This window comes from Perna viridis, chromosome 7 (assembly GCF_037379345.1).
Source record: "Perna viridis isolate PV_CMFRI_1.1 ecotype Kerala chromosome 7, ASM3737934v1, whole genome shotgun sequence".
Lineage (NCBI taxonomy): Eukaryota > Metazoa > Mollusca > Bivalvia > Mytilida > Mytilidae > Perna > Perna viridis.
In genome coordinates, this window is record NC_142451.1 from 39,196,952 (window position 1) to 39,212,932 (window position 15,981).

A 15,981-nucleotide genomic window follows, 5' to 3' on the forward strand; every position below is an offset into this window, starting at 1 on the left:
TTTTAAAATGTTTTAGCAGTTTTTCTTCAAAGATTCAAGTTTTTTTTAAAAGGATTTCCTTTCTTGTCATTTTTATTAGCAACTTTTCCTAGAGCTTCTCTTATTCTATTTTTAACCATTCCATACCAAAAAGCAGGCAATCTTGAAAGATAATGGACTGAATCTGCCTTAAAACACTGATGGAAAAAATGAATTCTTTCGACTGACCTGTTTTGCTGAAATTTTGTAGGATAGTTAGACCCCATCTGTATTTGATCACATACAGCCATTTGGGTTTTGGGAAGTTTCGAGAGTTGCTGGACTTGAATGTTTTTATGCTTTTGGTATTTCACAAGTGACATGGAATAAATGGCTATGAATAGTAATCTGATCGTTTTTATTTGCAGGCACCATTACCTCAAATTTCCACAGATGTCATCTTATGACAGAATGTTAGTTCACAGAATCTCAGCATTTTTTGGTCTGGACCATAATGTGGACCAAACTGGAAAGTGTGTCATTGTTAATAAAACTTCAAACACTCGAATGTAAGTTTGTTCAAGTACATTAACCAACTTTCCGTGTGCATTGGTGATTTACATGTATTGCATTTGTAAAATAGCAGTTTTTCTGAGGTTGAAGTCGTACAATTTCAGTACAAATAAACAATTATTTTATTCCAAATCACTGTAGCTTTCAGACTAGAATTTATAGATGTTTTTTTTTTTGTTTTCCCAGACCAAATTTTAGCTTTAAGGATCACATAGAGTCAGGTGAACCAGGACATAGAAGACCAAAGATGATCATGAAGAGGAGTGTCAACAGTCTGGATGATAGAGAGGTAGTTACTAGTATAAAGCATTATGGCACTGAAACATGGTTTCTGGTCATCCAGATTCACACTTTCTATGTGCAACTAGAGAGAGAAAAATAACATATTGTCAGCTTGAGATTGGAGAAATACCATAATTCATGTGTCATAATGCAGGACATCACTTCTCCTATTTTCAAAACTCTAAAAATCTATTGCTATTAAAGTATACTGGAATGGGTGAACATTTGCATAGTCTGAATGAATAGATGTACTTCATTTTTTTTTATTGAGGATTGTTTCATTTTTCAAAAAAATGATTCTGTTCAATGATAAAACATATATTTTTGGGGCTACAATCCAGACAAAGATTTATCGTTTATAAATAGTTACATTTGCAGCTTAGTATTTTGGTGCACATTCATACTTATGTAGAAGATATTTGTACATGCAAAATTTTTGTGGTAACATTTGTTATAATTGTAATTTCAGAGTGGTTACAAGCTGTCGGCTAAAAGTTTAATGAATACTAAGGCTAAATCATTTGAAGAAAGGAAAGAGGAATATGAAAAAGTTCGGAACAAGATTTTCCAAAGTGTTGATGACACTGGTTTGCAGGTGTGTTTTTATGTAAGCACTGAAATCAGACCTTATTTGCTTTCGCTTTTTCAAATATTGAATTTACTACCAATAGGTTCTTATTTTATTTTATGTTTACTTCTGAATTTGGCTCTTTTTGTTGGCTCTGTAAAACCAGGTCTATGTAATGTGATGAAGTTATTCAAAATAAATATCTTGGTTTTGCTATTTTTTTTATTAAATACAAAAAGGGAAAGAGGATTTCTTCTTATCATTTTATTGTCAAAGTAGAGTTGAAGGTGCATTTTATATACATTGTTTATTGACAGAAAAATGCAAAAAAAGAAAGAGGAATCTGAAATTTGATTGAAAAATGCTGGCAGGGATTTTCACAAGGAATCCAATAAAAGAAAAATATTACAAAATCATACCAAAATTTAAAAAGTTGATTTTTTTGGGGTGTGGCCTCTTTGAACCCATAACACTCAAAAACCCTAAGAGGTATCTGAAATCTGATTGAAAAATGCAGGCACAGATTTTCATTAGGTATCCAATAAAAAATAATATCAAAACAGGACAAAGAATTAAGTTGTTGACTGGACATCTGGAAAATGCTTGTTTTTGACAAGGTGGGGTGTTATGTGATAATCATCACTATTCAACCTTTTACTATCGGTGTGTTTTTTTACTTCTTTTGTCAATACGTGCCCTGTCTGTTCAGAAAAATGAACAATGACTTATAGCACATATCTTAATCAATTTTAGGCTGAAGCGTTTACAGAGGAAGAAATGGCAGGCACGCAAATGTAAGTGTTTTGAAAGTAGTTATAAAATAGAGTGAAACCTGTCTAACCCGAACTCTGAATTTAATGAAAACCTGTGTAAACCAGACATGTTTTGAAGTCCCATTGTGTCTGTTAACATGTATTTTGAACCTGGATGAACTGAACACCTGTCTAAACCAATTAAATTCTACAGTCCAAGAGTGGTTCTGTTTAAACAGGTTAACCTATACAACATTTTTTTGAAAACTTGTTTTTTTAAGTTGAGAGTTGATTCTGTTTGTATAATATAGTAAAACTTGTCTTACCTAAACCCCTGGATATTAGAATTGGTTCAGTTTAGACTGGTGTTTGGTTTACTAAGGTGTAATATAAATTTAAATTGTATAGGGACTTTTTTTTGGTTCTGACAGGTTTTACTGAATAAGGTACATGTGTATGCTATAATTAGTAATGAGTAGTATTTACACAAGAATCTGAAAAATAATGAGAAAGAATGATTAGAAGAACAAAGAAGAAATAATTTTAAGGAAAAAAAACATTTTCATAACTGAAATTGAAATTAAAGTATCAATACATTTAAAAAATGGACATCTAAAACTCTGATTAAAAGGGAGAAAACATTTAGTGCTGTACCGTAGCTTGGGAACACATGCTGAACATCAGCTGGGGAACACATGCTGATCCTTAGCTGGGGAAATCATGCTGTACCTTAGCTGGGGAACACATGTGCTGAACCTTAGCTGGGGAACACATGCTGAACCTTTGCTGGGGAAACATGCTGAACCTTAGCTGGGGAACACATGCTGAACCTTAGCTGGAGACAACATGCTGTGCTTTAGCTGGGGAACACATGCTGAACCTTTGCTGGGGAAACATGCTGGACCTTAGCTGGGGAACACATGTGCTGAACCTTAGCTGGGGAAAACATGCTGTGCTTTAGCTGGGGAACACATGCTGAATCTTTGCTGGGGAAACATGCTGAACCTTAGCTGGGGAACACATGTGCTGAACCTTAGCTGGGGGAAAACGTGCTATGCTTTAGCTGGGGGAACACATGTGCTGAACCTTAGCTGGGTGAAAAGTTGCTGAACCTTTGCTGTGGAAACATGCTGAACCTTAGCTTGGTAGGAGTCAAAATAGAACTTGTCTTCATTGGAATAGAATGTTCTATTTTTTTTTTTGTTCAGAAATAACTTTTACCTCTTGAATTTATCTCTTCCTTGCAAGGTTCAGTAAGTTTGACCTTATGAACTTAGTTATACCTCATCAGTCTTTTTAAATACTTTACCTCATGGTATTTTTTGTAATTCATTTTAAAGTGTAAATACAATGCTGACTTGAATTTGAAACCTGATGAAATTTTAAGTGGTTTATATTTATCCTAGTTATGAATTTCTAAACATTAAAGAGCCTGCTTTGCTTGCATAGTATATCAAAATTCATCTTGTGTTATAGTTACAAGGCAGTAGAAGGAATGCCAGTTAGACCAAACAGCTTAAGTAAGAATTCTGACGGCAACCATTTAGGAAGTAGCACAGACTCTAGTGGTTATGGCACAGATGAAAGAACTTCATCAAAAGTTCGTGGCATCCCTAAAGCCAACAGTTTTGGTGGAACAACACAAATCAATCACAAATCAGGGCCATACAAAAGTTACAGCATGAACAAAGCAGGTATTAAATTAGGAAAATCAACTAAATTTCATTTCATGTGACCAGCCCTTCAGGGAATATTTCATCATTGAAACAGAAAAAAATTGTAAGAAAAGCTCACTGGGTGATAATACTTGCTCCCCTTCCCATGATAATTCAATTTGTATACATGTAATGATCATCAAATTCCATACAGCAGTTTAAAGAGGAGAAGTGAATGAAAACTAGGGATGTATTGACAGGCAGACAGCAAATAATGGGCAATAAGTCTTAAGTAGTAGTCTTTGTAAGAATCATGCAAAGTCTGTAAAATGTGATACACCTATAAAATAGGCTTATTTTTATTTTGTTATTAAGTTGCTTTATAGGTCTATATGATGAAATGTATAATAATTCATTCCAATCTGTTTGCTTTTAGGAGTTAATCCTCGTGGAAAATCCAGTATATTCAATCATATTTTAGTGTCATTTACAGACTTATTTCCCTTAATTTGGGAAATCTGCAATACATACTGCATAACTTTTATTTCCTATAAACAAGGGTTATATGTAAAGCCGCCACATGTTATTTTCTGTATACTATGACATTGACAAAATAACAAAAATTATAATATGTAGGCTTTCCAATCATGAATCATATTTTGCATGATTCTTGTGTGGAGTACTACTTAACTAGTCAGGATTGACTAGTAAACATTAATAATCTGTTGAGAACCTTCAATTTTAATGGACCGTTATACCAAATTATAGGTGCTTGCTATATCTATCCCAGTGTAATGAAAACTAAATATATACATAAACAATTCAGAATTGACTATTTTTCAAATTAATCATTATTTTTTTCTATGCCAATACTTTTTGAAATATTCTAGATTCAGTTAGCATGTTGAACATGATTCCAGTTTAATTTTTTCTTTTTTTTTCATTAAAGATTCATTTAACTGTGGTATGTCATTGGGAAGTCCGTTACAGAGACCTGGGGTACCAACACCCCCTGGTAGTAGAACAGATAGTTCACCTTTGTCAAGGTGTAGCTCGTCAGGGCCAGTGCAGTCACCAGTACAAGGTAATTATACGAATGGGGTTAATTTAAAAGTGAATAAGAAAAATTGGCCTATACCGTAATTGTGTATGAAATAAATTCGCATAATTGAATGTTGTGGAAGTTTAAATGGTATAGAACAAAAATTAGTTGATATTATAATCTCAAATGATAAATTGAAATAAAAATTGCATAGGTTTTTCGAATATACAGTATGGGGAATTACAACCATAAATACTCACTCATGAATTTCAGATTTCTCTGACAGCATAAACCTCTTTATTTCAAATTATTCATTACTAGATTTTGCAATGGGTTGCTCGTCATTTTTCTCAATTTGGCCTTTTTTTTACCTCAAATATTTTCAATTCATCTAGAAACCAACTGTGATCAGATATTTTTTACTGCATAAAATTTGTGGGAAAATTTTCCTGCCATTTTTTTCTAGAGAGCATTTCAACTAAATTTAGCCTATTAATATTGTAAAATTGCAAACTACATATGCTTTGATGGTTGTTTCACAAAATTTTGAGGTGTGAATACATAGATAATGCAATTGCATTTTATTTCTTCATGTGCCACACCTAATGAACATTAGGCAGAGAATTACTTTTTAATGCACCAAATTGATGTAGATTAAGATAAAGATTAATGTATTGCATTTGCTGGAACTTTGTTGAAACTGATCTTATTGATAAGGTTATTAAAAAATTCATCTTTCAACTTGACAACCACTGTAACATGTTTATTCTAGGTGTATTTCCTACTCAAAGTGGGCAGCAGGTCTACATTGTAGCCACAGATTTGAACAACATCCCACCTGGTAGTGTGATTATAGACCCTCGTACAGGTAAGGGACATAACTCAAAATTTGAATTGGTATACTACATTGAAATCTGTCTAAACCAACCATGATTAATCTGAAAACCTGTTTTTACCAGACACTTATAAAGTCCTGTTTATATCAATTTATTTGTATTTTGATAAGCCTTACACCTGTTAAAATGGAACCTATTTTAAAGTTCTGGAGGATTCGATTTAGAAACGTTTCATTGTAATACAAAACAAATGTTTTCAATTTCTCTTTAAATGTTCTCAGAAAATTACATTTGTGAAAGGATTTGTTCTTTAGTATCTGTCATAATAAGAATCATGCAAATCTATACACCCCTAAAAAAAGGCAACACATTTTTATTTTTATTAAGTTGCTTTATAGGTCTGTATGATGGCATGTATAATCATTCATTCCAATCTATCTGCTCTTAGGAGATAATCTACATGGAAAACCCAACAGTATCTATTGAATTTTGGTATAGTTTTCAGAGCCATTTCCCTTAATTTTGAATTCTATAGTGCATTCTGTGCATTCTATATAATTTTTATCTCCTAACAATATGATTTCTATGAAAAGCCACATAATATTTTTTCTGTTTTCTTAAGCATTTTCAATAAAATAGCAAAAATAAAAACATGTAGGCTTTCCAACCATGTATCACATTTTGCATGATTCTTAGCTGGAGTGCTCCTTAATTTATCAACTTATTGGTAATGTCAAGTGTTACGATAGCTATACACACATTCTGCTTCTGAATAAGTAAGAACTACTGCTATTTCTTAATTTGGGAAGGTTGAGACATGACAAAGGAACATATGGCTGAATTACTAATTTTTATTTTATTGTTCAATGACTGGCCGTAAATATTATTCCAATGAAAAAATAAGCAATATGCGATTTTTGTCTAGGTTTGAAACAATTAGAACTGCTATTTTCCTTTTGAAACAAAGTTACAGTTGTAAGTTCAATATTTTTTTAATTTATACAATGTTGTGCATATTTTTTTTTAATTTGAAATATTTATTGCAGTATTAGATTTATTGCTCTGTGTTATAGGTCAGCCATTTTCTAACTCTGATGGTACGTTATATCACCACACCCCAGGTCAACCCCCTCCACAGCAGGGTATGATGGTACATCAACAGATGTCCCAGGAAATGTGGAACAATGTAAGCTTTACTTAGATGGGCATAATCATCTCTATTGCCAAGGGCGAACAGTTATTCTGGGCCTAATTTTTTGGGGTTTGTGTGTATGTGTGTGTTTGAACATCTTATTATTACAACACTTAGCTTTTGCTTTAATAAGGTTTTTTTTCTGTTTGTTTATTAGTACATGTGTATGTATATAGGTATTTCCTGTAAAATTTTCATAGCAAAAAATTGACAATTTTTCATTGGAAAGTTTGAAATCTAGTGTATACAACTTCTGCATAATTGGTAGTGTCATACCGGTATGTGTGACTTTAGTCTCAGGATTTCAATGCTAACAACTTTCGATTTACTGGAGTGACAGCTGAAGAGGCAGTCCACACAAAAACCAGGCAGTGGGTGTCACATGACAAATTTTAAAAAAAAAGAATTCCTTCATTTCATATCGCAAATGCAACCTTTCTCAAAGTTGAATGTTGGTTTTTGATAAACTGCAATGGTTAAAGAGAAATGAATTACATTTAAAGCTTTGAAATTTATTGAAAAAGGGAGAGTTTTGTGCAAAATTTGGTTGATTTCTTAGAGAAAATCATTTTCTGAGCCATCCATTGTCCATTGAAAAAATAGTCCTTGTACAATATGACATACATATGATATAAACATTACATTGGAATGAAAAACTTTGGGACAAAATTTACTATGTGCCATCCATATCATTGGAACTGCTTGGTTTCTACATGGACAGTCTCTTGAAATTTTGAAGTAAAAGTAGAGGTACCAGTGTCCAGATTTCTTTTGGTGCTTTCTAGCAAATAGTAATAGCATTTTATTTGAAATGATTTTGTTGTTCAACATTAAGAGTGTAATCCTGTGCCAGGAATGTGCCAACATTTATTGTCCTTTAGTTACATATTTGTTATTATACCTCACCACACAAAATGACGAGGTATTATATGACACTCTCCCAAAATTCAGAGTCCATCCGACTGTCTAACTCCCCCCCCCCCTTTCCGAATTTCCGGATGATAACTTGAGAATAGGTCATTGAATATTTTTTTTTTGTTGAAATTATAAACAGTTGTTAAGTATCATAAAATACAGATTTAAGTTTGATTTTCAGCAAATTCCATTAATGAAGCCATTTCAAGAATTTTGCTATCCTTTTTTTTCCCCATTACATAGCAGGCTATCACTTAATGTTTCATTGATGCCCTACTTTGAATGATACCTTAGGTTCGGCATCAAGAATGTAATCCTATGCTAGAAATGAGCCATCCTTTCTTATTTCTAATAATTCATTTTTATTAATGATTATATAGGTTCAGCATCATGAGTGTAATCCTGTACCAGAAATGTGTCATCATTTATCATCACTCAGCCTTAATCAACAATCATCGCTAAGTGCTCAGAATTCTATTGACAGTAGTACTGGAGAACCTCCGGGTACGCCCATGGCAGGTGGACCTCAAATTGTCATGGCATCACAGCCACAGATGCATACAATAATTTCTCAAGGCCCCATGCCACAGGTAATCTGTTGTGAGGAAAATATTTGAGAGAATTTATTTTTAGTAGTACAACTAGGGATTTAAAGACAAAAACTTAACAACAAAAATATTCTCCTGTGTCTTACAAAGACAACTGCTAAAATACACAATAATTGACCCATAATTTGGACTGCATTTATACAGAATAAAACACAGCTGCATTCAAATTTACAAGACGCTCAGTAGAAATGATAGAAAATGTTGCACATGATATAAGATCCATTATAAATTTTTTTTTTTTTTCTTCAGAATTTTGTGAAGAAAATAATGAACATGAAATTGGTTTTACTTATAAAAATGAAATTTTTTACTTTTGTTTTTGCATGATGCTTATTAAAGTAGGATGATCAATAAGTCTTACATGAGTTCAAAATGAAGATTGGAAGCCTTCGATGAACTTTTCATACTCACATCTTTTGTGGAATGAGAGAAAGCGAAAAAAAAAAAAATGAACAGAATATTTAGAAGAGTAAAATACTTACAATTTCTTTATTTTTAAATCAGTGTAAGCCCCTATTTCTAAAACAAGAATATTTTGGCATTGGACTTTTAAGTATTTTCATTAAAAACAATTGAAAAGGTGAAGTAAAAGTTAAATAGATTTGTCTATTGGCACAATTAACAAATGTTTTAAGAATTTACAATTGGTGTCAAATTGTTTGAATTAGAGCTTGACTAGGGTTATTTCAAATTGTTAACAGCCATTTATAACAACAATAAATTGTGGAATGTCCAATAGACTTACATGTTCTGTTTAAATTAAGACTCATTTAGATTTTGACATTATTTATAGTGAAAAATATAAATATTTTTAGGGGCAGTATTGTCCGTGCCCACAGGGAATGCAGTCTTCTAATGTCCGATATGTGTACCCTGTGCAGACATCAATGGCTCAAGGCCAGCCTTCTGTTGCCATGGACAACCAGACATATACCCAGAATGCACCATATCCATCACCCATGGCAACTAATTTTCCCAATTTTCAGGGAAATACAGTACAGACAGTCGAAACAGTTAATCAAACTTCATATCCTGTTCAAGGTGTTTCATCAGAGGCTTTTCAAACATATCCTGTTCAGTATCCTAGCCAAAGCTCGTGTAATTATGGACAGATGCAATCAACAATGTATTATAACAGTGTACCCACCTCAAGTCCACAAATGGGACTTATTTACAACGGAAATCAGGGACAGTTTCAAAGTCAAGTACAACCTAGTCAAACATCAAACCCTGCCATGGCAATGCAGGGTTCAGCAACAACTATGTTGAACATTGGCCAGCCTGTTGCTGTGGGCAATGTGCAAGCGCCTAACACTCACAATTTCATTTACCCAACAGTGGCCCAAATTGGGCAGCAACCACAAGCCCAACGAACACCAAGTCAGCAAATTGTGCAGATTCCAAATGTTCAAGTGCATAATGCGACACCAATGGTCAGAAATATGCAATTGAATATGCAGATTCCAACACAAGTCAACAGTGTTCAGCATCAAGGGATGGTTGCTGGTCAGCCATCTCAAGTGACAATTAGTGCAAAAAATATGGCAGTAGATGGATCAATGCCAAAATTTGAATCAGACAATAAAGATTGTGTGATAGGGAATTTGGGTTCACCTGTAGTGGCTGGTCCACCAGCAAGACAATTCATACCAGGTTTCCGAACAGCTACACAGATTACAGGTATGAACAATAATAACAAGGTTATGGCACTGCAGTCCCAAAGCTGCTACTCTTTATACCTTATGAGATATGGTCTCTTCACTTTCACACTCTTCAGTCTGTTATACACCAAAGTTTTAGATATTGTGCAAAATTGTGATGATATCCAAAATGATTTTAACAGATGTGGGTATCATGTCAAAAGCTTTTCAGAATTACTCCTTTCGTTTTTGGGTTAACGACTCCTGTGTTATTTTTAAAAAAAGGTAAAAGGTAGTAAAAGGTATATTAGTAGATGTGAAATGGATCTGGAAAACCCCTATTGTACAAAATTCAAGCCATTTAACAACAGAAATGAAAAGGAGGGAATTGTTTGTAATAGAGCTCATTCATATTTTGGATAATGAGAAAGTAATTTTCACATTGGTTTGTGTATAAAACTTAAACGTCCAATTAAAAAAATAAGAACAACTTTCACATGGGAAAAACTGCACATATGGGCATTTAACATATGACTAGGGAATTAACTGTATCACATACATGTACTTTATCTAGATGTTCTATTAGTAGGCCAGCCAACATTTCGTCCACCGGTGCAGCAAGTTCCAATTCATCCTCAATCATTTGTACAGCCACAGAAACAAAAGTAAGTCTTACAAAATTGATTACCCCTATATTCCTATAAATGTAAAAGGCACATAATCTATCAATGAAAGCATTCAAATTATTTTGAAGTTGTTGCCAACATCAGATTTTAAAATAGTTTGAAAAATGGAGAAACAGCATTCAAAACTATGACTTGTGATTTCTAAGATTCCAGAATTACCATATCTGGACCGGATTTAATTTACCAATCATGTGACTTCTGAGTTTTGATATCAGAATGAAAAAAATGACCTGTCCCAGGTAATGCCAGTAATATTTTGTCAATGTGAAAATTTATTTAAGAATTGGCAATAATAAAAATTTTGTCTATTGAAAAATAACATAAATTTTCCATGTGCATATTGTTTATTGTGCGAATCCTTCAAAGTGATTGGTATCTAATTAATGATCTAGAAATCAACACAATAAAAAGTTTTCTCAAAATACATGTAGATTGATAGGTAACCATAAATAAAAACTCAGTGTAAAACTTAAATTCTATTTTACAGCACTCCAGTAAAATATGGTATGCTCTGAGTTTGATAATCAGATAGAAACATATACTCGGAGCTATGATGATTTGCATTGATTTAAATGTTTAGTTGTGCCATACTAAGATATACTTGTACTTAAAATACTATGTTTATGAGCCACTTACAGAGAAAGCTCAGAGGATGGGATAAGATGTACAGCTTTCTTTTGATTTTTTAGAAGTCTGTTGCTTCATATATGGCTACTTACCATTTAAGGAATACTATAAATGAACTTTATTTATTTGTATGATTTGGCATTTTTTTTTTTAATTGAGCATGTTGATTCACGAATTTGTGGTTTTCTTTTACACGTTGATGTTTTCGATGTTGTGTTACCTAACTTGTATACATTGTATTTGTATTTAAAATGTGTATAGCTTATGGTACCTGACACAAATCTAGGTTCAATGTCTCCACTGAACTATGAACTGATGAATGATAATGGATTGGTTGCCACAAGTCTTTACATAGTCTGACTGGATAAGACATGTTACTGATGTTCTCAGGTTGTGGTTTAGACAGGTAACTGGTTTACTCTGGGTCTAATTAAGACAGGTTACTGGTTTACTCAGGGTCTGGTTGAGACAAGTTACTTGTTTACATAGGGTTTTGTTTAGACAGATTCCTGTTTTACTAGGGGTCTGATTAAGACATGTTACTTATTTACACAAGGTTTGGTTTAGACAGGTTACTGGTTTTCTCAGGTTTTTATTTAGATATGTTATTGGTTTACTCAGGGTCTTGTTTAGACATGTTACTGGTTTACTCAGGGTCTGGTTTAGACATGTTACTGGTTTACTCAGGGTTTGGTTTAGACAGGTTACTTGTTTATTCAGGTCTAGTTTAGACTGGTTACTCATTCATTCTGGGTTCAGTTTAGACAGGTTAGTTTTTTAGGGTTTGGTTTAGACAGGTTACTGGTTTACTCAAGGTTTGGTTTAGACAGGTTTCACTGTAGTAGAATCAAGTAGTGCATTAGTGTTGTGTTGGGCAGACTCTTGTCTTTAATTTTTTAAAAGAATTTTTTATTCTTTTGTTTAGAAATACTGGTACAACTTATGCTAGCAAACAACAAAAATTAAAGAAATCAAGAAGTAAAGACAGCGATTCTTCTCATCATAGTATTGACAGTGCTGATGGCCAAATAGGTAAGGTAATGAATGTTTTTTATATAAATTAAAATTAGAAATTAAAGAATTTGTTTATCTCTTTCTCGTGTTAAACTCAATTTTAACACAAGTGTTTATCTTTTAAAGTCATGTGTGTTGATGTAAGCTGTAGAAATTGTTTTAACGCAATATTTCACTTAGTTAAATTTTTGAAAGCTTTGCACAAGTTAGTGTGTAGATAACTACCACCAATAAAATGAGAGCTACCTGGGAGCTTGATACAAATTTTACTTGTATGATTTTAGGCAACGTATTAGAAGTTTATGACTTGCCTCCTGGAATCACTCGTGCAGACGCTGATAAACTGTTAAAGGATCTGGTCACAAATGGAGCACATCTACAGTTCATACATCAAGAAAATGTTCAGTACCAAAACGATACTGGGACAGCCACTTTTCAGAAGATTCTCGCCATTTTTCCGTCAAGTTTAGGCGCTAATCAAATTCTTCAGACTCATTCTAGTATCAGTTATAAATTGCGACCATCATCTTTAGAAAATATAGGCGTTAGGACATAATATTATATTTATGGGAAAAAAAATATTGTGATCTGTTCCATGTTTTTTATCAGAAGATGTAGAATGTTTTTATGATATTTTACATGAAGAAAATGTTAGATAATATATTATCTCTTTGTTAATTTGTTATGAAGGAAGAAAAATGAAGACTTAATGTTCCCCATACTTGTTTTTGTGCCATTGAGAAATGTGTTAAATTAGTTGATATTTTTATCTGTGAATAAGTTGTAAAAGGTTGTCCAAAAGTGATCTCTGATGGCCATCTTGAAATCAATATTGAAATTCTCTATTATTAAAAAACAGGTTTTTAATGTGTTAATAATAATGCTAGTAAGATAGATAATTGCCATCGGATCTGTTTTCTTTTAAATAAAATATCACTTATTATTATTAAATTGACTTAATTAAAAGTAGTGATATAAATTTATACATTTTATTAACATTCACCTCAAGTCATTCTAGTCAAAACTTAATTAACCATTTTAGAATTTCTAAATTTAATTCAGAATCAATTATTTTTATGAAAAGTTTCACAATTCATCATCAGCTATTCTTAGCACACATCAATAGACAAGAATTTCAATTTAAATCTCATAGGCCAGTAGAACTACTGCAAACATACAAATCTGACATTATATACAGTAATGTTAAATGCTGACCATTTGCAAACACACAATTATTTAAAAAAAATTCTAATGTATTGAAACTCATCTTAAATATGTACTTTCTAGAACAACTGTCATTTTAAATATTTGTCTCTGCAATTATTGCAGCAAAATTTAACTTAAAATGGAAAAAAGGAAAGAAGGGGAAGTAACTGTGTTCATTCCATTTGGCATATTTTGCAGTTTTTTTCTGTTAGTTTGAATCTACCAAGAATCTCTTCTTTTGTGACAATGTGCATAGTATGTGATACAGTTTTTTATACATGTACTAGTTGATATTTTATAGTTTTGATAGCATAACTTCTGCAAATATAAACTGGGAGATTATAAAAAAAAACATTCTATTACTATGTTAAAAAGTATGATTGTCTAAAGATGTATGAAAATATTTTTAGTTTTTATAGCTGGTGATTGACAACTGAACTTTTATATTTATGAACTTTAAAAAAGGAGACTTATCTTCATTTTCTTTGATGTTTTCTGGTTTATAGAGAATACAGTCCTTGAACCGATCCACGCAATGATTTGACGGATTGATGACCGTTGACTGATTGATCGCTGACGGATTGATGACCGAAGACCAGTGACCGATCTGATTGCAGTTTTGTTATGTAAAATGACGTAAGATCTGTTTGAAATAAAGGAAATGTAATATAAAAGTATAAATTGATGTTTAAATCTATTACATTATGTAAATATGTGTAAAATTGACAAAGAAGACAATAAAAACTGTAAAATACAGTAACTGCTTTGTGGTCATGTGATGCGATCACCATTTTAATTGATCGGTTTGACGGATCGATGACTGACTGGAAACTGATCGATGACCAATCACGGATTGCAATTTTTGTTGCATGGATCGGTTCAGGTACTGTAAGACTACTTCTTATTTTTTCACTAGAATTGTTTGGAATTCCTGCAGTTAAATGGATCATTTTTGAAATATTAACTACAAAACATTTGACATTTTATTCCATTATGGTGTTTTAAAATATGAAATTTAAAAAAAAAATTAACATACAACTGAATGTAAATGTATTCTTTTTCTATTTTTGATACTAATTCATAGCCTTATGAACATGAAATGCTGCCAATATTCTGATTGGGCCTCTTCAGTCAAATTGAAATATTTCATGAAAGTTCAGCATATCCCAAGAGCACTTATATATGTATCATCTGTTAGGCTGAAATTTCCATTAAAATGAGCAAGTATTTTTAAAGTGCCTTTATTGAGAAAGGATGATGCCTGAGAAACTTTATTCTTAGTATGGTATGGTTGAACTGGTGATCATCAGAATTATTTGCCTTCATACATTATGGAAATACTTTAATTGTTCCATTGTTTTGTACGAGAATGGAGAATGTTTATTTGTTTACATAATAGGATGCCCATAAAACTTCTAAGACAAAACATTGATTTATGTACTAAAGAGAAGCCATATATGTACAATTGCTGATATCAGGCATATGCTTACGGAGAAGAAATCTAAGGAGACTTGTATAGCTTTCAATCTCCCTCCCATTAGGCAAAAAATCTAAGGAGACTTTTATAGATTTCAATCTCCCCTCCCTCTACTTAAGTTGTTCTTGTCATCTCTGATTTATTATAGGGTTTTGTTTTTATAAGTAGTGATCAAAATTAAATGGTTTATATTCACATAGAACAGAATTTATTTATAGATATGATCTTCAAAATTAAATTGCAAGAAAATTATATTAAAGTAGTCTCTAAGTTTGTCCTTTGGAATTTTGTATGGGATGAAATCAGTCAAATTTTCATAGGGCAGTAACAGTAAAACATACGAGGGACAGGGGAAGGCACTTTTATTCTTTGTATATTGGTGGGTATTCAGGTCTCATGACAAAATACAGTTTTTAATACAAAACATAAAAACAACTTTTTTATGGGTTGCAATCTGTTGAAAAAGTACCTTCCAGGGTACCTCATATCTATTAACTGAACAACCCTTACTATTTTTAAGCTGTTTGTTTATATGCTTTTGTAACTAGACCAGATATAGTAAAAATTAGAAACTTATATAAAAAAAAAATGCTAGTACAGTTCAGGTGGATTTTTATTGTCATGGAGTGAAGAGAGTGAACAGACTAGTGCTATAAATATTGGAAGTTTTTATATTTTTTGAATAAATTTTCTGATTTTTAAAAAAAATTCTGTTGGTTCATAAATTTTAAGTTAATGATTAAGTGTTATATTTTTTTAAACACTGTTACCCTTTAGAAACAGGAGTTAGCTTCATAGATAAAGCTTTTAGATTGGTACCAGTAAAAACAACAATCTTTGACAATTAGATGGAGGGAGACAAATCCATCTTAGCTGTACTGTATGAAGTTACATGTTTCCTCTAAATTTCCTATAGCTTGTAGATCCTAAGGAGGTAGACCTAGGGTAAG

The 15,981-nt window shown here is 32.3% G+C and overlaps 1 protein-coding gene across 10 annotated transcripts in view; it reads left to right on the forward strand.

The window, feature by feature from the left end:
* The window catches only part of LOC148612637 (R3H domain-containing protein 2-like), a 79,263-nt gene extending 64,474 nt beyond the window's left edge, over positions 1–14,789 (forward strand). For 4 of the 10 annotated variants that reach the window (XM_088594283.1, XM_088594284.1, XM_088594285.1 and 1 more), the window contains 13 exons: positions 387–527; positions 718–820; positions 1,283–1,408; positions 2,135–2,175; positions 3,610–3,827; positions 4,738–4,872; positions 5,603–5,698; positions 6,740–6,852; positions 8,154–8,363; positions 9,197–10,061; positions 10,608–10,686; positions 12,260–12,366; positions 12,633–14,789. In XM_088594283.1, coding sequence (XP_088450409.1) covers positions 387–527; positions 718–820; positions 1,283–1,408; positions 2,135–2,175; positions 3,610–3,827; positions 4,738–4,872; positions 5,603–5,698; positions 6,740–6,852; positions 8,154–8,363; positions 9,197–10,061; positions 10,608–10,686; positions 12,260–12,366; positions 12,633–12,904 — 2,506 coding nt within the window. In that variant the 3' untranslated portion in view covers positions 12,905–14,789. Of the gene's footprint in view, positions 1–386; positions 528–717; positions 821–1,282; positions 1,421–2,134; positions 2,176–3,609; positions 3,828–4,737; positions 4,873–5,602; positions 5,699–6,739; positions 6,853–8,153; positions 8,364–9,196; positions 10,062–10,607; positions 10,687–12,259; positions 12,372–12,632 lie in introns of all 10 variants that reach the window. The other 6 variants (XM_088594281.1, XM_088594282.1, XM_088594287.1 and 3 more) reach the window with 4 other exon arrangements.
* Positions 14,790–15,981: the final 1,192 nt, after the last annotated feature.